Here is a 27,883-nt window from a genome sequence, read left to right on the forward strand (position 1 = left end):
CATCTCACCGAGCGGCGAGCCCCAGATCCGTCAGCAAAACGATCATCAAGCAATGTCGATGACGCAGAAGCATGCTTCTCCTCAAGCTTGGCCCAGGGACATAACCAGCAGCTCCCTCGAACCGGATGAGTCAAATCCCATCTTTCAAGGTTACGGGCAGAACCCCCACACAACACGCCGCTAGGACCCCCCTTCATCAGTAATGCTTCTGCTGTTGGAGTGCAGATCGGCGTGCGTGCTGGCCGCTGGCTGGTCAGCAAGACCAATCATGGCCGCAGCCGCCATTCACCGGACAGATTGCGCCATTCGGGCTGAGTACGACGTGGAAAGCTGAACCATCCGATGAATCTGTGAACGTTTCACTTGAATCTGCAGACGTGTGCCACGCGCATGCTGTAGGTATTTCATAGCGCTGATCTCCCGCGAGGCTCCGTTCCTCGAGTCTCTGAAACCTTATTATGCGCTCCATCATCACCGAGGACGACAAGGTAGCTTAGGACTACCGTTTGTTTTCGCGTCGTAGTCTGGTATTCGTTTAATAGCGAGGATACTTGATCAACATGGGTGTCGATACAGATCCCACGAAGAACCTCGAGGCGACGCACGAGGTTGCCTCGCCTCATGATGCTGTTCGTGGGGGGAGTCTCGACATCCACGGAATCGAAGATGCCGCCATCATTCCCAAAGGCGCCTTGGATCCCGTCTATGAGGCCAAGGCCCGGGTGCTCAACCGCGCTGTACGTGCACCTTCCACAAGTTGATCCTGATAATTGGTCGCTGACTCGGCCCTATAGATACAAGACATCGGAATGGGATGGTACCAATGGCAGCTCTTCATCGTCGTCGGGTTCGGCTGGGCAAGCGACAACCTTTGGCCCATCGTGACGTCTCTGATCTTCACTCCAGTCACCAACGAGTTTGGCCCTTCTCGACCTCCTCTTCTTATGCTGGCACAAAACATTGGCCTTCTGGCAGGCGCCATGTTCTGGGGCTTCGGTTGCGACCTCTTCGGTCGGAAATGGGCCTTTAACCTCACCCTGGGCCTAACGGCGTTCTGGGGCCTGGTCGCAGCCGGGGCTCCTAACTTTGCTGGCATCGGCGTCTTTGCGGCTCTCTGGTCGTTTGGTGTCGGAGGCAATCTCCCCGTCGACTCGGCCATCTTTCTCGAATTCCTCCCAGGAACCCATCAGTACTTGTTGACGGTCTTATCCATCGACTGGGCAATAGCCCAAGTCATCGCGACCTTGATCGCATGGCCGCTTCTTGGTAACCTCACGTGCCAAGAGGGAGCGACTTGTACCAAGGCCAACAACATGGGATGGCGGTACTTCATGATCACGGTCGGCGGATTGACCCTGCTCATGTTCCTTATCCGTTTTCTACTCTTCACCATCTACGAGTCGCCAAAATACCTCATGGGAAAGGGGCGCGACGAAGACGCGGTCCGAATCGTCCACGAAGTCGCCAGGCGAAATGGCAAGATCACGTCTCTCTCAATCGAGGATCTCAAGGCATGCGAGCCGGAAGGGTATGTTGCGCGGACCGACGCTGCTACAGCCATCAAGAGGAACTTAGAGAAAGTCAATCTCAGCCGCATACGTGTCTTGTTCTCTACACGTCGCCTGGCTTTAAGTACCGGCACCATCATGGCCATTTGGGCGCTCATCGGCCTCGCCTACCCTCTTTATAACGCATTCATCCCATATATCCAGGCAACACGAGGCGCCGAGCTGGGTGACGGCAGCACCTACCTGACGTATCGCAACAGTCTGATCATTGCTGTGCTGGGCGTCCCTGGAGCATTACTTGGAGGCTGGCTGGTTGAGTTGCCAGCGCTGGGAAGAAAAGGCACGCTCGCTATCAGCACCGTCCTAACAGGAGTCTTTCTCTACTGCTCCACGACCGCGATGACTAGCAATGCGCTTCTAGGATGGAACTGTGCCTTCAACTTTTGCAGTAACGTCATGTACGCCGTCCTCTACGGTTTTACCCCGGAGTTGTTTCCAACGCCGCAGCGCGGGACCGGCAACGCGCTTACAGCGACTTGTAATCGCATTTTCGGTATCATGGCGGTAAGTGAGATTGTTATCCAGTTTCCAAGCCGGCGGGCACTGATCAAATTTTGTACAGCCCATCGTCGCCATGTTCGCCAACCTCAAGACGTCGGCGCCCGTCTATACCAGTGGTGCTCTGTTCATTGCCGCTGGACTCTTAGTGCTGATACTGCCCTTCGAATCGAGAGGGAAAGCAGCTCTGTGAGACTGCGTACCAATTGGGTTTCTAAACCTGCGAGATCACCCCTTAGATCAACATCTTTCATCAGTTATACCCAGTTCTGCGCTGCGCGAGACAAAAGAGCCATAGGGCTCGGTTTGCTTTTCCCAAATTTCGTCCAGCCTCTTCCAAACTCAAATCATAATTGACGTCGGTGTGATGCCGCTCCGGAGTTCGGCCTCTGCCCGCCATTTCGAGTAACGCGTATCTGTTGATCACTTGCAACTTGCACAGCCCGTGTCTTGGCGAGTGTGGTCGGGGAGCCTCAGTCCCGACCATCGGCATTTCAATTACAACCCGTGGATCCGTTTTTGTTCATCGGAGAGATTCGATACGTCAATTGCAAATGCAATATGTTGCTACGGGTCCCAAAGCCTTGGCGACATGGCCCGTTATCTGCGCCCACGGGGACCTCCCCCGCTTTCCCCTCACCAGGTCTCTCGAGCTGCCTCATGTAGTTTCGTTGCCAATGTTGACGCTGGCTCTGATGTAACCTTTGATAAACTCCGTGAGGACTCTCGCTGACGCTTGTTATCGGCTTGCCCTGCGATGTTGTTGGTATTACCAATTGCATGGTCCCAAATGAGATCAGCCAAGCCACCGGCCATGCCAGGAACAGCCCTCGGCCACGCGTTGAGGAGCCATTTTGTTGTACCCTGAGAGTTGGGATGCGATGGCGGGGAAGGATATAAAGTTTGAAAAACGCCGTTACGCCCACTGCTCTGTAAAGTTGATCGCCAGATTTCCAGTTCGGCTCTGTTCTGGTACTCAGTATTCTAGACGAACAGCACCATGGTGAACATATCTCGTCTAGGCCTACTTGGCCTATCCCTCCTTGCATCTGCTCAGGCGGCCAAGTATGGTTACAACCACGTAACCGTTCGCAAGGATAGTGATATTGTGGCTACGAACTTCAAGGACATTGAGGGCGTCGACTTGCTTTCACCAGCTTTCCTTACCCCGGACACGATTCCAGAGGGCTTTCCAGACGGCACAAAGGGCCCGACGGACGATAACCTCCTCGGTAAGCATGTTTGTTGTTTACTTCAAAGACGGCTACTAATGAGACATAGACTCCTTTGTCCAAGGCCTGGCTGACAAGAACGACTGGTTAACCTACAACAAGGCCAACTTCACGTCGGAGGAGGGTCGTCCGTTCCCCTACCTCCACCTCTCTTCCACCAAATTGTCCCGTAGGGTCTCGAATTCGACCGGTAAAGTCCGCGTCTGGGTCCAAGGTGCCGTGCATGGCAACGAGCCTGCCGGAGACCAATCCCTGTTGGCTCTGCTAGGCGCTCTGGACGCGAATCAGACATGGGCTGCCAGTCTCCTTGATAAGCTCGACATTGTCATTCTGCCGCGCTACAACCCCGACGGCGTTTCCTACTTCCAGCGCACGCTGGCCACCAACTACGACCCGAACCGTGACCACGTGAAGCTCGCCCGGAAGCAGACACGTGACATCAAGTCCCTGTTTGGCGAGTTCAACCCCCACGTCGCCATCGACATGCACGAGTACAGCGCCACGTCCCGCTACGGAAGCTATTACCACGCCGCCGACGGTCTTTTCTCGGCCGCCAAGAACCTCAACATCCACCCGGATATTCGAACGCTGTCTGAAGAGCTCTTCGCTAAGAACATTGGCACAGCAATGGAGTCCCGAGGCCTGCGCTGGGAGCCGTACGTGACGGGGTCTACAAGCACCAACCCCGGGTTCAAGCCCACCTTCGCCGAGGCCGGCTCGGACGCCAAGATCGGCCGCAACGCTATGGGCCTCACGCAATGCGTTACCTTCCTCATCGAGATGCGCGGTATCTTCCTCGCGGACCAGGCGTTCCAGCGTCGCACCGTCGCCGGTCTGACAATGGCCTCGAGCATTCTACAGACTGCGGCCGACAATGCCGAGACGGTGTACACGACCATCGAGTCTTCGATCGCCGACTTCAAGTCTTCGAACTCGGAGATCGTCGTCACTGACTCCTCGCCTCTAGTTCAGCGCACTTTCACCATGGTCAGCATCAACAACGGCTCCCTCACGCAGGTGCCCATCAACTTCCTCTCCACCACGCCCGTCACCGCGAACATCACCCGCGCCCGCCCGGAGGCTTACCTCATTCCCGTCGCCTGGGCCGATCTGGCCGAGCGTCTGAGAGTGTCTGGCCTGGAGGTGGAGACGCTCAGCGAGCCGTACAAGGGCACCGTCGAGGCTTACAACATTACTTCCGCAGTGTTCGAGACCGGATACTACGAGGGTGTCGTTCGCGCCGAGGTCGCTACATCGACGCTTACAAAGGAGGTGGACTTGCCTGCCGGCAGTTTCCTCGTGAGCACGAAGCAGAAGAACGCCGCGCTTGCATTCGTTGCCCTGGAGCCAGAGAACATTGACTCGTATGTCAGCTTCAATATTGTGCCTGTTGAGCAGGGTGATGAGTACCCGATCTACAGGGTTTTGGCCTGAGCCAGCCATAATAATGAATGATAATTTAGACAGTCTAATACATACACATGAACATATTGTTACATATTGTGAAATCAGTAGCACATTCCTACGTGATCAAAGTAACCCTCACGCAGGCACCCGATGACGCCACTCAATCCCTTTAACGTTGTCTCTCCCAGTCATGAACCGGATTGCGTTTTTCAAGAAAACAGCCAGCACCTCCATCTCCTCTTCGTCACGCGGTCCGTAGATCATCAAATACGAGTCGGCAAGGTGGAACCGGCCAGCCAACAGCGAGCCCCGCGGCAGGGAGAGGCGGTGGCGCTCGGCCCATCCTTTGGTGATTGCAAGCTTGGCATCCGCGGGGGAGAGGTACATGTGGATGGAGAGGTCGTGGTGGTGGTGACTGATCTCGCCCCGGGCCGTGTGAGAAGCCGTGGGAGGGGTAGACGAGGCCAGGGCCTGAGGGGAGACAAATATGGCTTGGTTGTTACGCTCGTAGAGGGAGAGCTTTGATTCCAAGAGGGTTGGGTTTTGGGTTACTGCGTTGACAAAGAGGTTTTGAATGAACTGCAGTGAGTCTGTTAGCTCATCAGAGGCTCAGAAGATCCATTTTGCAGCGGAGTGGTCGTTTTGTGAGACGCACCTCTCTCATCCGCTCCGGCGCATGCTGACTCAATTGGCGATGAGGCACGATGCCTCCCAACTCTGCTCGGCCCCCCTTCCTTTGCGGCAGCTCCTTGATCTCATCGTGAGCTCCATCGTCCGGGTAGTCGCCCGTGTAGGTCGCCGACGCCTTGGAGAGAGCGAACGGCCGGATGCCAAGGGTGACGAGAAGCCAGCCTCCAAAATTATGGGGCACACCACCGGGACCAAGAGCGATGTACGCTCGGTAGTCGCGGACGGCCCAAACGAGTATGGTTGTGGATACGGAGGTGAGTATGGCTGATAGGACGGGCCGGCGGAAGAGAGTAGCCAGCGGGAGGGGAAGGTTTTCCAGCCGGGATGCCATTTTCGCTGTGTTTTTTTTTTTTGTGGCAGGGATCGTGGTCAGTGTATTCGACCTGTGAGAGTCAGAATGAATAGGACGCCAAGAAGTAATTGGGGGTGCACCCAGGCGATATGCTCCGAGTTTTGTCGTAGATTGGAATGCCTGACGTGGGCTTGCTTCGGTCGAGGTTGGGGAAGAGCGCGCGGACGGTCCGGGAAGGTGGGGTTAGTCAGCCGCACTGGTGTGTGGATTGAGGCCGGTGCTCCGATCTTTCTGCGGGTTCACAATGCCGATGTTGGTGCGGGGTTGACGATGCTGCTGCGCAAAATGTAAACCCGGTCCGGTGTTTAGCACTGGCGAGTTGATAAGCACCAGACTGCCATCGTATGCGCAAGGCATCGTCAAGGCATTGTGCTGAAGTAGAAGCCTGACCCTTCGGAGATATGCGGTCGTCCCGTTTGGATGACGACAGAGAATCCGTTAATCCGTAAGTGGTTTTTCAAAGACAGCCTCTTATAAAACACAGAAATACAAAGATGTCGCATATTTTCATATTCCAAAGAGAAGAGACATAGACGCTTGATCCTAAAATGAAGGCTGGGTAACTGGAAGAGCTAAGGATTTAGGTTCGATCATTAGCATAGTCGGCGACCTTACAAGAATGTACATCTTTGCCCTTGACAAAAAAAAAAGGACGCAGATAGAGTGGTGGATGATTACGTGGTTGTTCTTCGTTGAGTCATGGATATCATGAAGATGAGCAGGAAGAGCTTACCGAAACCAAAATAGAGTGCGTACAATTATGGTGGGCTCTTGGCACACTCGGGATATCTCGCATTTTGCGGCCAGGCAACCCGTGACTGTAGAATGTCATGGCTCACATCTTTCAACTGTACGACCGCCACTCAAAAAAGTGTCCGAAGCCACTTCTGTGAAGTTGCACCCAGGCCATAAAGCGCTCACTGCACCCGATTTCAGCCCGTTTCTCGACTGGACGATGAGAAATGAAGTATTTGCCCATTTATGCCGGATAACTGAGCAAAACGATATGAACTAAGTCCAGACAGACCACCATGCTCATATTGAAGCAGAATGCTTTATCATAATCCCTTTTTCTTTATTAACTCATGTGAATACCCCTTCCTCTTTGCTACCTATGAATTTAGGCTGAAGTCAGTATGGCTTGGAAGTTTGACGAGGTGTCTCTGTTCATTAGTCAGGAACATGTATTATGTAGAGTCGACAGATTAAGGTGATACATGGGATTTGATTCTTGTGTAATAGTTGACTTGAATTAAGTTTATGATTGAATGTCGCAGGTTTGAATATTCTGTCAAATTATTTTAGCAGGAGTCAGGATGAATGATGCTTGTGTTTTATGAATTTGCATGAGTCTTGTGTGATCTCGTATTCTGTCATTACTCCAAGCAAAAACAGACTCGAAATTTGAGGTCGCATCAACGTTATTAAATCTTCTTTTATTGATATGGGTGTGTTCAAGAGACCTAGATATAGCAGAAATGGATGGTATACTATTGCATGAGTAATTAGGGAGACAAATACAAAGATATAACTAGCCTTCAGGTTGCTGGACCCTCCTCCCCTCTCAGTATCAATATCAATTCAAGTTCATTCAGCGAAATCAACTTTCCTAGTTCAAAGATCCAATATGTACATCGTCACAGTATTCATCCTCCTCCTTATTGCCTAGCTGGCTACAGCACGCACTTGCTGGGGCTCTTGGATTCACTGCACCTGTATGTTCTTACTACTTCGAGAAGAGGGTTTACTAACTCAACAAACAGACGGCGGAAGCGACTGCTACCACGATTGTACTGGCCATTTCACAAACTGCAAATGCCCTGGCACCTGGAATAATCTTGCGAACACGGGTGCAGGTTGCACAACCTTACCTTTAAACGACTATTACCCATGCTAAGGAACTTAATCTGGGGCGTTACAATGCTCTCAAGAGATCTGAAGTTATGGTGCCTGAGGCGTAGGCTGTCATGTAGAATCTTAGAGCTTTCCGTGGTATTACTGCAACACAAAGTGAAACACTGCCGTAATGACGGAACGCTATGTAAATCCAGCTGGTCTAGGAATCCGATTGTGAACCGTAACTATGATCTCTGGCTCATATGTCTTGAGTGAGAAATCCTACCACTTAGTTACTAGGTATTGGGTAACAAAGGTGCCAAAGACCTAGGCCACTCTTGTTTCTGGGGTACTCTGGCTGAAATACGAGCAGTTTTTACTAGAAGTTTGGAAAGAACGACTGAATTGGTGTATTAGCACTCATATTTAAGGCATGGTTTCGATAGCTTATATCGTGTTGACGCATGCGGCCACAAACTGGCTATCACTTTCTGGCAGGCCACCATCTGTCAATCTTTTTCATTCTTCTTTTCTTCTTAACAATGGCGGAAACGCCGAGAACAATGCGATTTTCTTAAAAGAGCACATAGGATGAAACAGAACATTGGAACATACGAAGAGAGCTTTGACGCTTTAAAACGTTCTGGCGAACGATTCCAAATGATGATAGGTTGGCCGCTGGCCTGTTGTCGGAAGACACAGTAGCTCGAAGCATGCGAGTGTGATGCAGGGTCTGAACGGATCAGAAGTGGACATATCTTGCTCAGTGGATACCAAATGCCCCAGTATTTGTAGTGTTCGCAATCATCCCCAAAGTAGCATCTGCCAAAATCACATGTCTGAGCGCGGACCTGCTGAACGAAGCGTGCCGACACTCCGAGGTGGAGCACCTGATTAAACGAACCTCTGGGGTGTGCTCACAAAAGTTTGCAGTTCCGGAATGTTGAACCGAATATGATTCAGCGTACGATCTTGAGTCCATTAATAACCTCCAAACGCGAGGAGCAATGGCAGAGTGTGCTCGAATTCCGATCTTTGCCACCTTGCAGACGTTATTCATGGCAAAGGAATGAAGTTTTGCGGGCTATTGCCGTCGTTGCGGTGATATAGACGTCGGAGGTCGAGGTCAATTCTCTAAGCGACTCCGATTGGTCGTCCCAGAACCAGTTGCTCGGAACGGACAATCACCAAGACCAAGAAACGTTGATGGGCTGGCACCACCTACGGATGAACGTTTCCGGTATCAATCTACCAGAAAAACTCTGCAGTCAGCAAGAGACCACCGCCGGAGCAGATACGGGAATCGGTGATCATGCCCGAGAAAAAGTGAGAAACAGACGTTAGCACAGAGCCCATTGCAGAGCAAAGTGGATGCGTGCTCGCCGCGCCGAGCGGCACTATTGATGTGTTCGGCGAATGAGAGGCCGGGCACACATCTAATCAGATGATCAGATATGATGTGATCCCGGTCCTGATGGAGCCCCCCCGCAAGTGTCTGCGGTGTTAAAATCCATTAACCTGCAGACCCCTAGTTACAAGAGTTGATCAGACAACTTTCTCAGGCGCGGAACCGCACGACACTGGGGTTTCAGCAGGGGCACACATAGGGAGTGCAGGTGACAGAGACATTGGCGCCGGGTTCTTCGGCTGAAGCCAATCTCGGCGGGAAGAGCCAGCCGAGCGGACAACCATAGCTCGCCGTGCTTCTCGGTATGTAAAGCGGTTGGCTGGCTGGGCGCCTAGCAAGCAGTGAGCATATATGGAGGGCTATACATCCCGCACTACCTCTCTCTCGGACTGCTTTCGGTTCAAGCCGCTCCTCACATCGCAAGCTGAGCAACTTGTGACCTTTCAACCATTTGGTCTTTCTCGATCTCTCTGTTAGAGACTGACCTCACCCCTTCTCAGACACTTATCAAGTTCGACCACCCAAGATCCTTTAGTTGAGATGGTCTACTCCGGGTTCATCGCAGTGTTCGCCAGCATGCTGCTGGGGAAGGTCATTGCTGATGACAAGATGGGACCGGCCGCTTTCCTCTGGTAAGACAGCCATTCTTGGAAAAAAAAAAAAAGAAACCCCTCACAACCGTACTGACGACGGTCGAGGCCCCCCGATCGTGAGTGGTCCGCCGATGTCGATAATACCGCTCCTTGCGGCTCCACTAATGGACCCGGTATTCGTACCGAGTTTCCTTTGGGTAAGTTGAATCATGTGTCCCAAATCCTCAAATCTCTCCCTCGATCTAAACCTGAAAACAACTAGTCAATGGTAAGCTCGCACTCGTCACACAAGAAACCACTCGCTCTGTCCACCTGAGTGTCTCCTATGAGAACGGTAAGTCACCCCCAAAAGCACACTATCACCAGTTCCATTTCTAGATGAGATCTGACGCCTTTCGCAGACCCCAAGTCCGCCTCCGACTTCGAGACCTTCCTTGGCCCCAGCGAGGTCGGCAGCCTCGACCTCGGTCATACCTGTGTGACGGTCCCTAACGCACCTGAAGGCACCGCGGCCGGCGCCAACGCCACCTACCGCATGCTCTACGTCTCCAACTTTGAAGACGACGAATCCAAGCGTAAAACGTTTTATGCCTGCGCCGATGTTGCCTTTGTCGATGTCTTCACAAACTCGATCCCCTGCTTCAACGCTACCGTCAGCGACCCCGAAGTCGACGTGGACAAGACAGTCAATGTCACCACTACCGACTCTGGCGGAAACACCCCCCACACTGCCGCCGACTTCATGGCTACCGACTCTGATAACGGTTCTTTGGGTCTTTCTGGCGGTGCTGTTGCTGGTGTCGTTATTGGTTCCATCGCTGGTGCCTCCCTCCTCGGCCTTGCTGCCTTCTTCCTGTGGCGCCGTAAGAACGCGAGCAAGAACACTATGGATAAGCCCATGCAGCAGCGCTGGGATGCTGAGAAGGCAGTCAGCGAGACTTCTTCGATTAACAGCCGTTCTCAAAACTAGACGCCTTTTGTCTTGGTTAAAGCGCCTCAGATCGTGTGTAGCACCCTGTCTCAGGTGGCCATCGTTTATGTGTGATGAGACAGGAGACGATCGATGCAGGTCATGATTATAGGAAGGGTAACATTGAAAGAGAATGACAGACTTTCTGCAACATGTTTCTTCAACTGAGTGTTTTTGATGGATGAACGTGCTTTTTGGTGGTTCTATCCAATGTGTTGGGCATGGGATGCTCTTTCTCTTAATGCAATAAAACCATATTGCCTCTTTCCTGCTTAGTAAACCCAAGCGACTGCCCCACGCAACCCGCTTTAATGCTTTCACCTCTAGGCAGCATCCCCAAGGCAACGAATCCACTGTTGAACTCCAACGGCTTCAGGTCAGCCAGACAAAATGGGTATAAGTCATGGTTGCACCCGGCGCATCAGAGATCGCGTCCACACCTAGAAAATCTTACAGAACCGGTCGCGCGTTTCGTCATAAACCTCTCTAATACCCCCTACTTCTCTTCTGAATTTCAGCAATCCACCGCGGTAGGACTTGCGCGTTCAGCTGCCCATCATGAGCCAACGCAAGCGACACCGGTCGCCCAATCCGATGGCGTTGGAAGAGGAAGAGAAGCAGTATGTGACCGGTGGTATGACTCTGGAGGAATTAAACGAGAAGTGGGTGATTTTGCTGCTATCCTAACCCTGAATACTCATACTTTATCAGATATCCCAACCGGCCGCGCAACCATTCGCAGACAATGCACTTTTCAGAGCTGTTCAAAAGTCTCTTCAATCCCCTCAATGAAAACAAAAAACAGCCAGCTGGGCGCGGCACTCCCCGCGCCAAGAAGGGACCACATGGCCCTACCAAGTTATCGCCGCAGGAGCAACGACGACATATCATCGAGCGGTTCATTTCCAGATGGAGGAACGATGTGGGGAATGACATCTATCCGGCCTTCCGACTGATTATGCCCGACAAAGATCGAGATCGTGGTAATTATGGGCTGAAGGAGAACGCCATAGGCAAGCTTCTCGTCAAGCTCATGAAGATCGACAAGAACTCGGACGACGGATACAACCTGCTTCACTGGAAGCTACCCGGCCACACTACTGCGTCGCGATTGGCTGGCGACTTTGCTGGCCGGTGCTTCGAGGTTCTTGCCAAGCGACCTATGCGAACAGATGTCGGCGACATGACAATCGCCGAGGTCAACGAGTTGCTGGACAAACTTGCCGCTTCGACGGGAGAGTTGGAGAACCTGGAGGTCTTCGAGATCTTCTACGAGCGCATGAACTCCGAAGAACTGATGTGGCTCATTCGCATCATCCTGAAGCAGATGAAGGTTGGAGCGACCGAGAGGACCTTTCTTGATCTGTGGCATCCGGACGGCGAGGCGCTCTTCAGCGTCTCATCAAGCTTGCGACGAGTCTGCTGGGAACTTTACGACCCCCAAGTCCGACTAGAACAGGAAGACACAGGTGTCTGCCTCATGGAGTGTTTCCAACCCCAACTTGCACAATTCCAAATGCCCTCCTCTTTCCAAAAGATGGTTGACTACCTTCAACCTACCGACGAAGATCCCGAATTTTGGATTGAAGAGAAGCTGGATGGCGAGCGCATGCAGATGCATGTCACAGAAGACTCGAGCGTCCCAGGCGGCTGGCGCTTTTGTTTCTGGTCCCGCAAAGCGAAAGATTACACGTATTTATACGGCAATGGCCTGAGAGATGAGAAGGGAGCCTTAACCCGCCACCTAGGAGATGCTTTTGCAACCGGAGTACGAAACCTCATCTTAGATGGAGAGATGATCACCTGGGATCCTGACGTCGATAAAATCATGCCGTTCGGGACCCTCAAAACAGCCGCATTGGCTGAGCAGAACAATCCATACAACAACTCCGGCCCCCGCCCGCTTTACCGCGTCTTTGACATCTTGCTGCTAAACGACAAGCCGCTGACCCAATACACGCTGCGAGACCGCCGCCTAGCTTTGTCCAAAGCGGTGAAGGGTGTCCACAGGAGGCTCGAGATTCATGAATACGAAGCCGCGACGTCGCCGGACGCTATAGAGCCACTTCTTCGAAAGGTTGTCGCTGAGGCGTCGGAAGGCCTGGTCCTCAAGAACCCGAGATCGATGTATAGACTCAACAGTCGAAACGACGACTGGCTGAAGGTAAAGCCCGAATACATGTCCGAGTTCGGCGAGTCGTTGGATTGCGTTGTTATTGGCGGCTACTACGGCTCAGGTCGCCGAGGCGGGGCCCTTTCCAGTTTCTTGTGCGGCCTCCGCGTCTGCGAAAACCACATCCAAGCCGGCGCCAACCCGGAGAAGTGTTTTAGCTTCTTCAAGGTGGGTGGCGGTTTCCGGGCAGAAGATTACGCCGAGATTCGTCACCGAACAGAGGGCAAATGGCTACAGTGGGACCCGAAAAAGCCGCCTGTGGAATACATCGAGCTCGCTGGCGGCGACCGACAGTTTGAGAGACCTGATGTATGGATCAGACCTCGCGACTCGGTTGTCGTGGAAGCGAAGGCAGCGAGCATCGGCAGCTCGGACCAGTTCTCGCTCGGCTTCACCCTTCGGTTTCCCCGTTTCCGCCGCTTGAGAACCGACAAGAACTGGGACGAAGGACTTAGTATCCAGGAGTTCCTGGACCTTCGCAAGCGGGTCGAGGAAGAAGCCAAGGAGAAGACCATGAGCGTCGAGAACCGCAAGCGAAAATCCGTCAAGCGTGTGAAGCGCGAGGTGGTGATCGCCGGGACCGAGAATATGCCTGCGCAGTTTGAGGGAGAGAAGTCGAAGCTTTTTGATGGCTTCGAGTTCTGCGTTCTGTCAGAGTCACTCAAGCCATTCAAGAAGACCAAGGCACAGCTTGAGACATTGATCAAGCAGAACGGGGGACAGGTCTCCCAGCGCGCGGTGCCTCGGTCAAACATGATACTGCTAGCCGATAAGAACGTTGTCAAAGTCGCAAGCTTACTCAAAGAAGGGAAAAACGATGGAGGCGTCGACATCATTAAACCAAAGTGGATACAAGACTGTCTTGAGCAAGCCGACGACTCCATGTTGCTGCCATATGAGGAGCGACACCTATTGCATGCAACAGAGGCGCTCAAGACGGTTGCGTTGCAAAACACAGACATGTATGGTGACAGTTTCGCCCGGGACATTAGCCTGGAGGAGCTCCGGGCGGTTCTCAAGGGCATGCCGAAGCGAGAGCCAGACACCGACCCTTTTAACAAGGCGCAGTTTGTGAACCAGCTGGAGGAGCGCGGCCATGGGATTGGTCAGCTGAAGGGATTCATGTTCCATCGGTGTGTCGTGCACCTGTATGACGCAAATGGAGACGGCGTGGGAGACGATGTCAAAGCCCTCAAGCTTAGGAACTATCTCATTTTCGGCGGTGCCCGGCTGGTCAGCAGTGCAGAGGATGACGCTACGCATATTGTGATCATAGGAACGGGAGATCAACGCAAGGATGCCGCAGAGTACTTTCGCCAAGAAGTTAGCAGTCGGCGGAAGGTTCCGCACATCATAACTGCAGAATGGATTGAGGACTGCTGGCGTGAGAAGACTCTGCTGGATGAGGAGAGATACACACGCATGTGAGGGGGCACCAGACAGTAATCCTGGCACAAGTAACGGTTGGCTTGAATAGAATGGCCCTTGTACCCAAGATCAATGCTATTGTATTCAACTCCAGCACCCGGTTCCGTCTATGAATGCTAAAAATCTTGCAATGACTATAATCAAGGTCTTTTCCCAATAGGAAGAACGTTCATTTGCCAATAGTAAGGAACAACCGGTCACCGACATCGCCCAGGCCAGGCTTCAGCATGCCGTTCGGCGTCAACTCGGCGTCGACGCCCGCGATCCAGATGTCTGTCGCGTCTGCCCACTCTTCCGCAGCGCGCTTTACGCCCTCGGCGGCACCGATGACTGCCAGGACGACGATGCGCTTGACGCCCCACTCGCGGAGGGTCTGTATGGCGGCGGCGCAGGTGCCGCCCGTCGCGATGACCGGGTCGAGGATGATGGCCAGATCGCTGGCGTCCGAGTTGGAGCCGTCGACAGCAAGCTGGTTGGGAAGGTTGTTGTAGTACTCGACCGGTTCGAGGGTCGAGGGCTCCCGGTAGAGGCCGAGGTGGTGGACGGGGACGGGGGTTGGAAGGATGGTTTGGACGGCTGGGGGCGTATTAGTGAGGATACACGGAAAAGGAAAGGTTGACAGTCTTACCTTCTACCATGCCGAGGCCTGAGCGCAAGATGGGAACGAGGCAGAGGCGGGAGGGTGTGATTTGGGTCGAGGTAAACTCGAAGCCCAGCGGTGTAGCGTCCTGGGGCCCTTGTCAATATCATGAACTGCCTGTATGGAATCGCTGGGGACACAATCGCACTTTGGGACCATCCGTCGTTTTTGTTGAGGCGGCGAGGGCCTCATATGCCACCATCAACGCGATATCGTTCACCAAAGACTTGACATCCCGCGCCGGTGTTGACTGGGATCGCAGCTGCGAGAGCTTCGCACGGAGACACGGGTGCTGGGAGACGTGGACGTTGGGAGGGAGCTGGGCTGTTGAGGAAGCCATGATTGGAAATTCGAGTATATTAGAACTGAACAACTTGAATTGTTACTACGGAAGAACAAAGGGAGGAAACGCAGTTAAAGGAAGAAGAGACGCGGCCCAAGAGAGGTTGGGAAGCGGGTTGGACGAGGAGGGGTCCAACTCCAACGTCCGTCCCCCTTGTCCTCCTGATCAGCGCCGGTACCTTGAGTGGGGCAGCGTGCATGCGGAGGAGCTATGATAAGATAAGACGGACGCCCGCCCGCCATTTAGCATTGGAGGGGCAGCGACCAAGGTCAACTCCGGCGTCCGGTGAGGCATCGGAGGTCGCCGCCCTGCAGCTCAGCTTGGGGCGTTACGCTGATAGCTAGCGTGCATGGGGCAGAAGGGACGAGAGATAGCAATCCGCTTATTAGAAACGTGTTCTTCTCAAATTGTTGTCTTCCTTCCACAAGTCGATTAGTGGTCCATGACATCTCCATCTAGACCAGCGCCTTGACACGACACCACCAGCATGGCATGTGGGATGTCACTCCTCGGTGTGCTCCGCCTTTCTCGGTGAGGAGAAACCCCACCAGGACGCCTTGACCATGGGTGCGCGATTCGCAGGGAGACCCGAGATAGCCGTACCTATCTACCGTCTGAATGGGGCCGGAAATGACGTCCCTCACAGCGCCAACCGCTTCCGGCAATGCGAAAACAAATTGTCTCGCCTTGCCAACATGTCGAAATGCCCGTTGACATGACGACTATCACCCAGCCGAAAGAAAGACGACGCCGCGGATCGAATCCTCCTCCAAACCGATCGTCATGACCTTGTACGAACCGAGCTTGCGAAACCATCACAGTCGGAAAACACGATGCAAAACGGCGACCTTCGCGGGGACGGCTTGGTCGCCAACCCTGGCGAGGGTGACAACCGCTTCGATGGCGAGCCAATGAACAACAATTCCAAGCGCAGAGGCACCTTCGGCATGCCCGCGTTGAAGGGGAGCGAAGAGAGCATCGACGCGCGACACGCCGGGTCGGTCGAGTACGACGTGCCGGAAGCCTACGAGAACCTCGACGAAACGGTTGCGGATCCCGTTGCTCACAGCCCGAGCGAGAGCCGGACAGATAAGGCCCCGAGTCTAGAGGGCCGCAGGCCATCAGACATTGAGATGCAGGATGGACGACGCGACGAGCAGGACGGGTCCGCTGAGACGCCGCCCCGGCCTGTGGCGCACCTCTCGAAGCTGGAGACGGAGCTGTACACCCTCTCGTATCTCGTCTTCTTCGCCATCTTCGGCACCCTCGCCCGTCTGGGCATCCAAGCCCTGACGACGTACCCCGGCGCGCCGGTGTCCTTTGGCGTTCTGTGGGCCAACGTGGGCGGGAGCCTGGTAATGGGGTTCCTGGCAGAGGACCGCAAGCTGTTCAAGCACGAATGGGGTACCGCGACGTACCACGACCAGATCCACAAGGCACGGCGGCAGCAACACGCGGACGGCAGCGCCGCGGTCGACCTTGCTGCCGCGAAGAAGGCGCATCTCGCGACCAAGAAGACGATACCCCTGTACATTGGCCTCGCCACGGGCTTTTGCGGTTCGTTCACGTCCTTCTCGTCCTTCATCCGCGACGTCTTTCTCGCGATGAGCAACGACCTCCCCGGCGCGGGCGGCGCAGTACCCGAGACGCGCAACGGCGGCTACTCCTTCATGGCCATGCTTGCCGTCATCCTGACCACCGTCTCCCTCTCCCTCTCCGCCCTGGTCGCCGGCGCTCACCTCGCAGCAGCGCTCGAACCCGTCACCCCATCCATTCCCTACCCCCTCAGCCGCAAGTTCCTGGACCGCGGCGCGGTCTTCCTCGGCTGGGGCTCCTGGCTCGGCGCAGTCCTGCTCGCCATCTTTCCGCCCCATGACGCCTGGCGCGGCCAGGCTGTGTTTTCCCTCGTCTTTGCGCCTCTGGGCTGCCTCGCGCGGTTCTACGCGAGCCTCTGGCTCAATTCGCGGGTGCCGGCATTCCCCGTTGGCACCTTTACGGTCAACATCACCGGTGTTGCCGTGTTGGGTATGTGCTGGGATCTGGGACACGCGGGACTTGGCGGGGTGGTTGGGTGTCAGGTGCTGCAGGGCGTTGAAGACGGCTTCTGCGGGTGTTTGACGACGGTATCGACGTGGGTTGCGGAGCTGACGGCGCTGAGAAGGCGGCATGCGTATGTGTATGGTGTGTCGAGTGTGGTGGTGGGTTTTGCGGTTTTGGTTGTCATCATGGGAGCGATGCGGTGGACAGATGGGTTTGGGCCGTTGATGTGTACACATTGATGTATAACCTAAACCAGAAGACGGGTCTTCAAGATCCCCGGTCTTCTACTGATAATACCACGATGCATGGGCATGTACCTTTGCAATCATTAACGAGATTAATAGACCTTTGAGTATCCTGGAGCGTGTCCCGCTGTCTATCTAGTGCTCTTCCTATGCTGCTTAGCGCCTTGATGGGCTCGATTTCATTGCTAAACCTTACGGTGTTCTCATTGCCTCCAAGCTTACAAGTCGGCGGATATAAACCAGCTTCTCATGGCAGATGATCTCAGCAACTCCTGCGCCGCAAATAGGTGTTGTATGTGTGTTAGGAGTTTCCATCCGAAGCACGAACAGAGGGAAATTGATGTGGTTGCGTTTAGTAGGAAGTTATTTGTTGGCCTCATTTCACTGTAGCGAAGATAGCATCGATCTGTCTTTAGTGCGCCTTTCGCATTGGATTATCACAGCCTAAGAACCTACTCTGCTTCGACTTCAGCTTCCACCCAGACAATTCGCCGTCTTTACGACGTCTGCTCCGCCTGGCCTCGTTTACGGCTCCTGCCTATCACACTATGCTTTCTAGCAGACGTAGACACACCGCAGCCCGCACTTCGCGCTAGGTTCTGGGCGAGGTTCAGCCGAGAGCAGCATCGACCTTCGCCAAAGGGCGCACCCAAGCTGTTTACCCAGATAGAATAAGAAGGCCACGGGGTTAGGGATTGGACCCGGTATCAGCGCATTCGGCGGGGTTTTAGTCAGAGGCCACATGAAAATAATCCATCGGAGATAATTGCAGGCGAATGCTACGGATTACGGGTTTGTCATATGCGTGCCAGACGAGTCGAGACCGCGAACCGAGAGTTGTCGGTTACACAGGAACCTGGAAACGATAATCCCGTGACCTGGAGATTGTCAATCTCGTAGTGTAAAGCCAAGAGAAACCAACAAAGTAAGACGGTAACAAATATGAAGTGCCACAGACATCGTGCCATAGTCACACAATTTGCGGTACGTGCCAAGCACAGTTTGTTGTGAACAAATGTATGAGTCGCTTACCGACCATCGGTGGATTTAGATCCTTTCCCCCACCTCGACACCAATCGACTGACAGTCAGTATGGCCCTGTGAGAAAATCGCCGAAAGCGGGACACATGAACACGTAGATAAACCCAACCAAGTAGCTTTGACAGTCGAAGAGCGGATTGTTGAGCTTTACATACCATCAAATATCGCAACTCGTTTTACTCGTCTCAAACGCCATGTCTCCAACAATCCCGCCAAAATGCACAGTCCTGGTAGTCGGTGGCGGACCCGGTGGGTCCTATGCCGCCTCTGCCCTGGCACGAGAGGGTATTGATGTTGTCGTCCTGGAAGGAGACAAGTTTCCCAGGTATTTTGTTCCTTTGAAGAGTATGCCAGTTGTTCTGTTCTCACATGGATGCTTTCAAGGTACCACATTGGCGAGAGTATGCTGGCGTCGATGCGTCATCTCCTCAGGTTCATAGACTTGGAGACCAAATTTGACGCTTATGGCTTCAACAAAAAAGCAAGGAACTATAACTGAGAGCTGGATGACTTGAGACGCTTGCGCTAACAAAATCGCAGCCTGGTGCTGCCTTCAAACTCAACAAGGACAAGCGAGCTGGATGTAAGCAGCAAAATCTACGAGTTCTTTCAGTGAAGGATGCTGAGCATTTCCAGATACCGATTTCCTGGCCGCTGGTGGCCCAGGCAATCATGCTTGGAATGTTGTAAGGGCCGAGGCTGACCAGCTCATGTTCCAGCATGCTGGTGAGAGCGGCGCAAATATCTTCGACGGCGTCAAGGTCAAATCGATTCGGTTCGAAGACGCCACTACAGTTCCTGAGGGCCAACCGAACCTCCTGCCTGGCCGTCCAGTCGCTGCGGTCTACGAGATTGCCGAGACCAAGCAGACAGGCGAGATAGCTTTCGATTACATCGTTGATGCCAGTGGCCGTATTGGTTTACTGAGTACAAAGTACATGAAGAACCGACGATACAACCAAGGTCTCAAGAACGTCGCCAACTGGGGCTACTGGAAGGGTTGCGGCAGATACTCCCCTGGCACGGACAGAGAAAACGCCCCGTTTTTCGAGGCCTTGAGAGGTATATTTGATAATCGTCGGACTTTGTTCTCGGTGTCAGATGCTGACGTATGCTAGATGAGAGTGGCTGGGCTTGGTTTATTCCCCTGCACAACGGTACGGCTTCCGTTGGTGTTGTCATGAACCAGAAACTGGCCGCGCATAAGAAACAGCACGGCGGCTTTGATTCCACCCAGTTCTACCACGAGAGCCTCAAACTTGCACCTGAGCTCCGCGCAGAGCTCATTAAAGATGGCGAGTTCGTTAGTGACGTCAAGTCGGCCTCAGACTACTCCTATAGTGCCTCATCTTATGCGTTTCCAAATGCCCGCATCGTCGGTGACGCAGGCTGTTTCATCGACCCTTTCTTCTCCTCGGGTGTCCACATCGCCCTTACGGGCGGTCTTTCAGCCGCCACCACCATAGCTGCATCAATTCGCGGCGACATCGAGGAGCCTGAAGCTGCCGAATGGCATACTAAGAAGGTTGCAGCCGCCTACACAAGGTTCCTTCTCGTGGTCCTCAGTGCCTATAGGCAAATGCGCTTCCAAGAGGATCCTGTCCTCAGCGACTTTGACGAAGACAACTTTGACCGTGCCTTTTCCTTTTTCAGGCCTAGTAAGTGCATAAGCCAACTAGAATCAAATTTCTCACCGATTCTAACTCAGGTGACAGTTATCCAAGGAACGGCAGATGCTGCCAATGGCAATCTTTCTCAAGAAGAACTCAACAAGACGCTCGAGTTCTGCGCACACGCCTTCGAGCCCGTGAACCCCGAAACGAACAAGGAGAAGGTCATGAAGGTTGTACAGGATGCCCCCGATGGCTCGGGCTACAATCCTGACCTTTCACCTGCGGAGCAGAATGCCGTCAAGCATATCCGTGCTAGAAAGATGATGCGTACTGAGGATACTTATAATATCAATACTTTTGGCACGGACTCAATCCTCGGATTTGTCCCCAATCTGGTCAGGGGTAGCTTGGGCTTGAAAAGATCGGTTATGAATGGCACGACGGAAGTAAGTGCATAAAATAACGGAGCCCTCTATCTATGAATTGATAGACCTGGTACGGCTGGCATATACATACGGCTCGCGCTCTACACTGCATATAACCCGTCATTGAACGGAGTACGTTAGCATGATTGAATGAGATTTGATTCTGTCTTTCTGATAGTTCTCTGAATAATAAATCTGCTATGCTTGAACCAAAGCCCTTGTGAAACCTGTAGTGGGAGGTCCTCATCAACACTGATATTGCTGGGTTTCTCGGTGCGAACCATGATGAACCTTCTCTGCATCAAAACTCTTGTCAGCCTGCAAAAGTCGGGCGTAAAGTCAGAGCTAAAGTCTCAGATCCACCACTAGAAAACCAGGCAGGTAAGTGTTTATGCAGCGGGGAGTCGAAGAGTCTAGTTTGAGTTTTGGAGAAAAGCAACCGTGACTGGGCTTGTTTTGAGAATAGATCAGAATTGAACAGGAGCGGCGAACATGTTGAACACGCCAATGGCGAGCAAAGAAAGACGTATGATTGGATACATGATGAAAATTGATTCATTCAAAGGCTAATCTTAGGTCAGTCCAACAAAAAAACAATCATTCCGTCGGGGGTTCGCCGCCGGACATATTTGTCCGAAATGTCACACAAATACAAGCACCAATACACCCACACACAACCATTAACTTCGGGTAGGCAGAAAGAGATGTCTTGGCAAGAATTCGCCATTGCAATACATCGCTCTAACTTCATTGGCTCATTCCCACAAACAATTGAAAGAGCCAAAGCGGGCTGCTAATTGCTGTTTGCTGATCGGCATATTCGGAAAATTCAATCGGTGGTGTGCGCCAGGAAAGCGCCGAAGAAAGAAACCCTCCGAAATCCCACTAATATACGGTCCACTTGCCAGTGAGGCAGAACCTCGGCGGTTAGATAAATCAAACGACTGGAACCTTGGAGAAGATCTGTCATTTTGGTACGATGCTAAGTCGAACCTCAGACTCTAGCCTCGATTACAAATTGGCATACAGGTGATGCTAGTAGGAGGTATGGTATAGTGGTTCTCCTAGTGTGACAAGAAGCTGACTCTTGTATTTGAGACACCCTCCAGACGAAGACGTTCAATGGCGTTGTCGTTCCCTCATCCTGAACACTTGGGTCACATCAGTCGGCACTTCCCGATCTTGTCATGTTATGAACCGTAGTCAGCTGTGTCTTGACCTGCCTCTGCGCTCCACATGATTTCGACAAAAGTTCGATTGAAATACAGTTCTTATAGCAGCCGTTCCCCGATCTCACAGCGAGAATTGGCCGCAAATTGCTTGGGTGAGTAGATAGTGATGAAGCGTAGATAGACGTGCCATAGAATCTGAAAGTAAAGCAAAATAAAAGTTAAATCAAATTAGGACGAAAACAGATAGTAGCTGTGATGAAGAGAGATTGTTTATTATTGACTTAGAAGTTCAACCAGCTGTGAGGCATTAGGCTTCCTAGGCTGACTAGGATTGTAACGACAGAAAAAATGATGCAAGAGGTCTAAGATGAGCGGACCAGCGGCAATGAAATAACAGGATTAAAGCTGGTTAAACTAGCTAACCGGGCAATCATACTCAAGGGAAAAAAAATAAGATGGAGGATCGTTTGAAAGAAACTGAAGAAACTCCCTGAGACAGTATCAACTCAACAGGCATAAAAAGATGCCTATAGTTGAGGTGAAAATATGATGAAATTTTGAAATCTTTGAAAAAAAAGTCAATGGTGAACATGACGAACTGGTGACGAACGGAGAGAAGGCGTTGGATTTACCTAGCCACAGAATGCGCTATAAAGCCAGTATAAAAGAAAAACCGTAGCTTGACGTCAAACATTTTGTATAGATCAAGAACGGGAACCACTAGCGCTCTCAAGTTCCTCTAGTAAGAACTCATAACCCGGACCGACTCCAACATTCCAGCCCTCACTTCCCGGGACCAGTCCGAGGTCGAATATGTGCCGGGCTCCCTGGACGGGAAGGAACCCGCTCCTTACGCCTTGCTGCTCTAAAGCTCGCGCAAACTCTAATCCCTTGCTGAAAGGCGCAATCTCGTCCTGGTCCCCAAACACCAAGTATGTCGGAGTGTGATAGTTGCCCTTGCGTACTTGGGAAAGCGGGCTAAAAGCGTCAGCACGCTTAGCGTCCGGATAGCGAAGCACCTCGCCGTCTTCTGGGAGTCCATTGAACAGCAGAGACATTCCTTTCTCTTCTTTGACAAGAGCGCGCACAAGCTCCGAGCGAGGGTCTCCGCGTATTATCCAGCCAAGCTTAGTGGTGTCAAGGCTATTGGGCGCGTGGCTAGTAGTCTTAGGAGGAAAGGATCAGAAAGAGTTTTTGAAGTTTGAGTACCAAAGTATCGAAGGCTTACAGGTTGATTGGAGAGGAGCCCACGAATCTTACTCAGTGGCATAGTTCGCTGTTCAATTTCATGACCCATTATTATCGGTGCTGGGTAGCCTATCTGTCATTACTCATACCTATCGAAGGAACTTGGAAACTTACCTTCTGGATTGTACTCTACTGGACAATAGAAGCTCAAGATCACTGAGGGGGGATGAAGGCCAGCTTGCCTCAGGGACCAAGATGTTGTCATGGCAAGCGTTCCGCCAGTGGACCAGCCAACAACTGCGTATCTCGATGTGTCAATATCAACTCCCTTGGCAGTCATGATGCTGGGTAGTTCTCTTAGCGCCCAATCACACGCATCTCGTATGTCAGTCATCGGGCCATCAACCACGTTAACTTGCGGGCAGAGACGATAGTCCACAGAAACTGGTAACAACCCATTTGCGAGGAGAAACTTGATCTGTGCGGGTCGGACAGCTTTCCGCGAAAGTGTGAGATGACCGCCGCCATGAATACACAGGGCTTCATCATAGAAGTATCAGTCACCGCTTCTCTTTACTGAAAGGAGGATAGAAGCTGCTTACCCACGGCCATCGGTCGAGGAGGCATTTCTGTTGGGATGTAGAGATCGGCTAGTATCTCGACTCCGTCAACTTGTTTGTAGACTGTTGTCTCCAATCGAAATCTAGTGCTTAGCGGACTCACTGGCCTTGCCCAGGAGCCACTCTGGCCATTTTCCATTTCGAAATTCGGATGATGGTTTAGCTCCAATGCTGTGCCCACATTTTCCCCAACAGTAACATCTCTTGTAGCATTTGAAAATTCAGGGGGTGTGTGATCACTTTCGGATTTGCTGCTTGTTGCCTGTTTCTCGGAATTGGGCACCGATCCTGAAGATTGCAAAAGGTTCACAAGGGACCCAACAGTATCCAGCAAGAGGTCTTCAGTCTGAACCCTGAGGCCCAGCTTTGACCCAATTTCATCTGTCAGTTCCATAGAAGCCAGCGAATCCAGGCCCATATCGCTCAAACTTTGGTCTTCCTTAATTTCTGACAGAGGGACTCCGGTATAGGAGGAGATGAGAGACTTCAGCTCGGTGATCTTGACAGATATCTGGTCTCTGCCTTTAGAGTCGAAAGGCGCCGGGTTCGCCATATTGGAGGTTATGCTAGTGCTGCTGACTATCACCTGTTGACCAAAGCTAGGCTCCGAGATGGCTGTGCTGTTGCTGAGAGGAATAGACTCTGTTGCAGTTGGGAGACCAAGGCCTGGATTAGCAGCCTTCAGGACCCGCTCCAACCTGGTGGCTTGAATCCGAACGAAACAAACATCTGTTGCAAAGGTCCTTAACTTGCCGTCTTCGGAGAAAACAAATATGGCACCACTGGATGTCTTATGATCAATGTTCGAGTACGCAGCATACACGTCCCAAGTCTGCTGTCTCAGAAAATCTGTGGGGGAAACCACCATCTTGCCGATGCTAGAAGCAACGTAGATCTCGTCCTCGGAGCTGGAACTGGCGTTGCAGTTGACAAGCAAGCCTAATACCTGAATAAATGTGTCCAGCGTGATGGCGTCACAAAAGTCGGTAACTGTGCTCTCTGGGTTCTCGAAAGTCGTTCTCGGAACTTTGATGTGTGCCAGAGATTCCTTATCTGACAATGTTATACTTGAGATTCCCTGGAGTAGACTGGCATATTCGACGACTTTAGAAAAGACAGAATAGGCAGTCGTTTTTTTGAGCCTCTCAGTATTAGGGTCTTTCTTTAGCGATTCCATTTTGTCCATCAGAAGCATTTCATATATCCGGAAGTCGGGTTTCGTCAAGCTCGAAACACTTAGTGCCCCTTTCGAGTGACCTTGCCTAAGGGAAGACTGGACAGCGTAGTTCCACACTCCTTCTTCAGCATCGGAAAGCTTGTTAAGAATGAGCTGCACATCGAGGTTGGGGTCGCAGCCGAGTGGCCGGTCGAACACTACTTTCTCGAATGTGAGAGTCTTGCCTCTAGCAGAAACACCCAGCTGCTCAATACCCATGATTGCAGCTTCCATATACACGGAAGCCGGGCACAATGGCTTCCGACGTACAGCATGGCCTTGTACAATCCTGTTATACCGTTCTGTGTCTGTATGGAGGCGAAACTGATGTGAAGAGCCGAGAGTCCCTGTATGGCTGACAAGACTTTTCGTCCTTCGGCTATCTGAAGTGTCTTTGCTGCCGTGCTTTGGTAATCTTGCAATTTTGCGTTCCTCTGTTGCGCGGTCCACATGCCCTAGCCAGTATTCTGGACGATCGAAGCTGTACGGAGGGAGGTATACGTGTTTTATGCCGCTCTCCTTGGCAGTTAGAAAGCTCCAGTGTGTAGCGGCAACGCCTTCGCGCCAAAGCTCCGAGACAGCTGTCGCTATAGATGAAACCGGTTGAAAGGTGTGTATATCAATGTTTGCAACGGCTCTCTTAGTCATGGCGACGACAGGCGTAGCCCACCCCGCTTCCAGCCAGACGCATGCATTGAGCCTCTGTTCCAACCGGCGAACCGCGTCGACAAAATGCACCGGATCCCTGGCGTGTTTGGCGAGATATTGCGTAGTTGACTTGTCGCCGAATGCAACCTGGTTCCGAGTACTTGTTTCCAAAGGAATGACAGGCTTCTTGAAATGAAGGGTATTCTCTAACTCTGCCAAACCCTGTAGGAGAGGCTGTGTGAAGCGAGAGTGGAAGCCATGGCTCACGTTCAGGCGCTGGAATCGGAGGCCCTGATATCTGTTGTCTCGCTGGATAATGTTTTCGGCAGCGGCAACTGATTCTTCTGTGCCAACAACAATGTGACTGTTGGTGCTGTTGTAGCAGGCAATCTCTAAGGCTCCTTGTGGGCTCGGAATTATTGTTTCGACAGCGTCCATGATGGAACGCACAGTCTCTAGGTCAGCGTGGATTGCCAACATGGTTCCACGCTCTGAGCCCCATCGGCTCTTGATCAGTTCGGCTCTTGTGAAGACAACCTTCAGTGTTTCAACAAGAGATAAAGTGCCTGAGACGGCCAACGCCGTGAGTTCGCCCAAGCTATGGCCAACAATGCTGGCAACCTCGAGACCGCCGTCAATCCAGCACTGCGCGCAAGCATACTGCACAGCAACAGTTCCGCATTGCAGAATCGTGGGGTCAGATATGGCCTCAGTCTGACTCAGAAAAGGCAATATGTCAGGACATCCAAAGCTTCTGAGTATATTATTGCAAGCCTGGATGTAATGCTCGAAGCGAGGGTTCTGTTGGCGGACGGAAGGATCAACGGCTATGGTTTTCCTACTTTGACCGGAAAATACAAGTACAACGTGCTTGATGTTCCCAGGCGTTACGTAAAAGTCCTGCAAACGGCAGTTCTGTAGTTGATGTATCAGCCCGGCGAGGTCAGTCGAGGTCCGTGACAACCGGACGTGGTGATGTTTCCGGCGCTCGCTCAGTGTGAAAGATAAATCGCCAAGCGTTAAATCCGGGGTCTGCTTCGTGATATGTGCAGCCAAAGCCCTGGCATATCTTTGTAAACTATCGATTGACGCCGCACTCAAGAGGATAGGGTACTCCAGGGCAGATGGATTGATGTTGTCATTGGACAGTTTGTTGTTTTTTCCATGCCATTCGGCGCATAGCAACGCTGAGTTACTCCCGGAAGCTCCGTAGCTGTTCACACAGGCAACCCGGGACACAGCATTCCATGGAATCAACTTTGTTGGGATGCGCATTCGTTCCTCATCCAGTGGAGGTATCTTGTGATTAAGACGTTTAAAGCCTTGCAGAGGCGGAATAGCGCGATTGCGGAGCATTGCGAGAACCTTGATAAGGCTTGCCACACCCGCAGCGGTCTCGCTGTGGCCAATGTTTGCCTTGAGAGAACCGATGTATAATGGGTTGGATCGTTGATCACCCCCAAAGACCTCACGTATGCTGGAGATCTCAATGGGGTCTCCCACCTGCGTGCCCGTTCCGTGGGCTTCGACATAAGTGACGAGGTCCGCCTTCATGCCTGCTTTTTGAAGTAGAGTTCTGTATAGCGCTTTCTGGCAAGCCCCATCAGGAACGGTGATACTGGGCGCGCCAATACCGCCTTGGTTTGTTGCTACGGATGGAATGACGCCAAATATGTGGTCTCCGTCTGAGACTGCCTTGCGGAGAGACTTCAAAACGACTAGGCCGACACCATCTGCCCGGCAGTAACCGTCTGCGGAGTCTTCAAATGGCTTGCACTGGCCAGTCTTGCTGAGGAAGTTAGCTTTTCCGAGATCGAAGAAATTGTTTATGCCGGTGATGATGTTCACGCCACCCGCCAAGGCGATAGGACACTCGCCGGCGCTAATGGCTCGACAAGCTCGGTGCACGGCAACGAGCGAGGCCGAGCATGCGGTATCAATGACCTCAGATGGGCCAGTCCAACCGAAATGATAGCTGATTTTGCCCGATAAGAAGGCCCTAATGGTACCCGTGGCGGTGAAAGCAGAAGGAGGGTAGGCGGCTGTGTTCTCGAGATACTCGGTGTAACTGGCTCCAATGAAACATCCGACAGGGTCCCCGCGGTCGCGTCTATGATGTCGAAGGTAACCACTCGAGTCCATAGCTTCGAAAGCCGTCTCTAGCAGAATTCGCTGCTGAGGGTCCATGTACATTGCTTCTCGGGGACTGATGCCGAAGAAGGTGTTGTCAAAGCCCTTTACACTGTCGATGAAGTTTCCGTAGAACTCCCGGGTTTTCATCCATTCTGGATCTTGATACGCCCTATATGATCCATGGATATCGAATCTATCGTTAGGAAGCTTCTCTGCTTTGCTTTGGCCTTGTGAGATAATATCCCAGAGCTCATCCAACGAGCTGGCACCAGGAAGCCGGCAGGCGGCACCAACGACTGCAATGGCGTCGTCTGGGAATCGGTCCAGATTGCTCGGAGCGATGCCAAGAGTTTGGTTAATATGCATATTTGACAGAACATGCACTTTTGAGATCTCGAGTCCGA

At 52.4% G+C, this 27,883-nt stretch overlaps 10 protein-coding genes across 10 annotated transcripts; 6 read left to right on the plus strand and 4 right to left on the minus strand.

Moving 5' to 3' along the window:
- Nucleotides 1-560: 560 nt before the first annotated feature.
- Nucleotides 561-2,259, plus strand: ColSpa_07058 (MFS siderochrome iron transporter 1; the record flags this gene model as incomplete). The annotated part of the gene is made up of 3 exons (XM_049273270.1): nt 561-737; nt 795-2,072; nt 2,131-2,259. 3 exons carry the CDS (start codon nt 561-563, stop codon nt 2,257-2,259), a joined length of 1,584 nt encoding a protein of 527 aa, XP_049129227.1.
- An 807-nt stretch (nt 2,260-3,066) lies between these two features.
- On the plus strand, nt 3,067-4,732 carry ColSpa_07059 (carboxypeptidase 2; the record flags this gene model as incomplete). The annotated part of the gene is made up of 2 exons (XM_049273271.1): nt 3,067-3,298; nt 3,348-4,732. 2 exons carry the CDS (start codon nt 3,067-3,069, stop codon nt 4,730-4,732), a joined length of 1,617 nt encoding a protein of 538 aa, XP_049129228.1.
- A 108-nt stretch (nt 4,733-4,840) lies between these two features.
- On the minus strand, nt 4,841-5,726 carry ColSpa_07060 (uncharacterized protein; the record flags this gene model as incomplete). The annotated part of the gene is made up of 2 exons (XM_049273272.1): nt 4,841-5,284; nt 5,361-5,726. The coding sequence occupies 2 exons, from the start codon at nt 5,724-5,726 to the stop codon at nt 4,841-4,843; spliced, it is 810 nt and encodes a 269-aa protein (XP_049129229.1).
- A 3,805-nt stretch (nt 5,727-9,531) lies between these two features.
- Nucleotides 9,532-10,554, plus strand: ColSpa_07061 (uncharacterized protein; the record flags this gene model as incomplete). The annotated part of the gene is made up of 3 exons (XM_049273273.1): nt 9,532-9,623; nt 9,690-9,781; nt 9,986-10,554. The coding sequence occupies 3 exons, from the start codon at nt 9,532-9,534 to the stop codon at nt 10,552-10,554; spliced, it is 753 nt and encodes a 250-aa protein (XP_049129230.1).
- A 558-nt stretch (nt 10,555-11,112) lies between these two features.
- On the plus strand, nt 11,113-14,155 carry ColSpa_07062 (DNA ligase 4; the record flags this gene model as incomplete). Its single annotated transcript, XM_049273274.1, has 2 exons — nt 11,113-11,220; nt 11,360-14,155. The coding sequence occupies 2 exons, from the start codon at nt 11,113-11,115 to the stop codon at nt 14,153-14,155; spliced, it is 2,904 nt and encodes a 967-aa protein (XP_049129231.1).
- A 169-nt stretch (nt 14,156-14,324) lies between these two features.
- On the minus strand, nt 14,325-15,135 carry ColSpa_07063 (uracil phosphoribosyltransferase; the record flags this gene model as incomplete). Its single annotated transcript, XM_049273275.1, has 3 exons — nt 14,325-14,731; nt 14,784-14,883; nt 14,944-15,135. The coding sequence occupies 3 exons, from the start codon at nt 15,133-15,135 to the stop codon at nt 14,325-14,327; spliced, it is 699 nt and encodes a 232-aa protein (XP_049129232.1).
- An 836-nt stretch (nt 15,136-15,971) lies between these two features.
- ColSpa_07064 (fluoride export protein 1) lies at nt 15,972-17,417 on the plus strand (the record flags this gene model as incomplete). The annotated part of the gene is made up of 1 exon (XM_049273276.1): nt 15,972-17,417. The coding sequence occupies one exon, from the start codon at nt 15,972-15,974 to the stop codon at nt 17,415-17,417; it is 1,446 nt and encodes a 481-aa protein (XP_049129233.1).
- A 1,757-nt stretch (nt 17,418-19,174) lies between these two features.
- Nucleotides 19,175-20,535, plus strand: ColSpa_07065 (flavine halogenase aclH; the record flags this gene model as incomplete). The annotated part of the gene is made up of 3 exons (XM_049273277.1): nt 19,175-19,526; nt 19,583-20,122; nt 20,180-20,535. 3 exons carry the CDS (start codon nt 19,175-19,177, stop codon nt 20,533-20,535), a joined length of 1,248 nt encoding a protein of 415 aa, XP_049129234.1.
- A 1,843-nt stretch (nt 20,536-22,378) lies between these two features.
- Nucleotides 22,379-22,732, minus strand: ColSpa_07066 (non-reducing polyketide synthase mapC; the record flags this gene model as incomplete). Its single annotated transcript, XM_049273278.1, has 1 exon — nt 22,379-22,732. The coding sequence occupies one exon, from the start codon at nt 22,730-22,732 to the stop codon at nt 22,379-22,381; it is 354 nt and encodes a 117-aa protein (XP_049129235.1).
- Nucleotides 22,733-23,435: 703 nt separating this feature from the next.
- ColSpa_07067 (citrinin polyketide synthase) lies at nt 23,436-27,845 on the minus strand (the record flags this gene model as incomplete). Its single annotated transcript, XM_049273279.1, has 1 exon — nt 23,436-27,845. The coding sequence occupies one exon, from the start codon at nt 27,843-27,845 to the stop codon at nt 23,436-23,438; it is 4,410 nt and encodes a 1,469-aa protein (XP_049129236.1).
- Between the last annotated feature and the right edge of the window lie 38 nt (nt 27,846-27,883).

This window comes from Colletotrichum spaethianum, assembly GCF_022836535.1.
Source record: "Colletotrichum spaethianum MAFF 239500 DNA, contig17, whole genome shotgun sequence".
Classification (NCBI taxonomy): Eukaryota; Fungi; Ascomycota; class Sordariomycetes; order Glomerellales; family Glomerellaceae; genus Colletotrichum; species Colletotrichum spaethianum.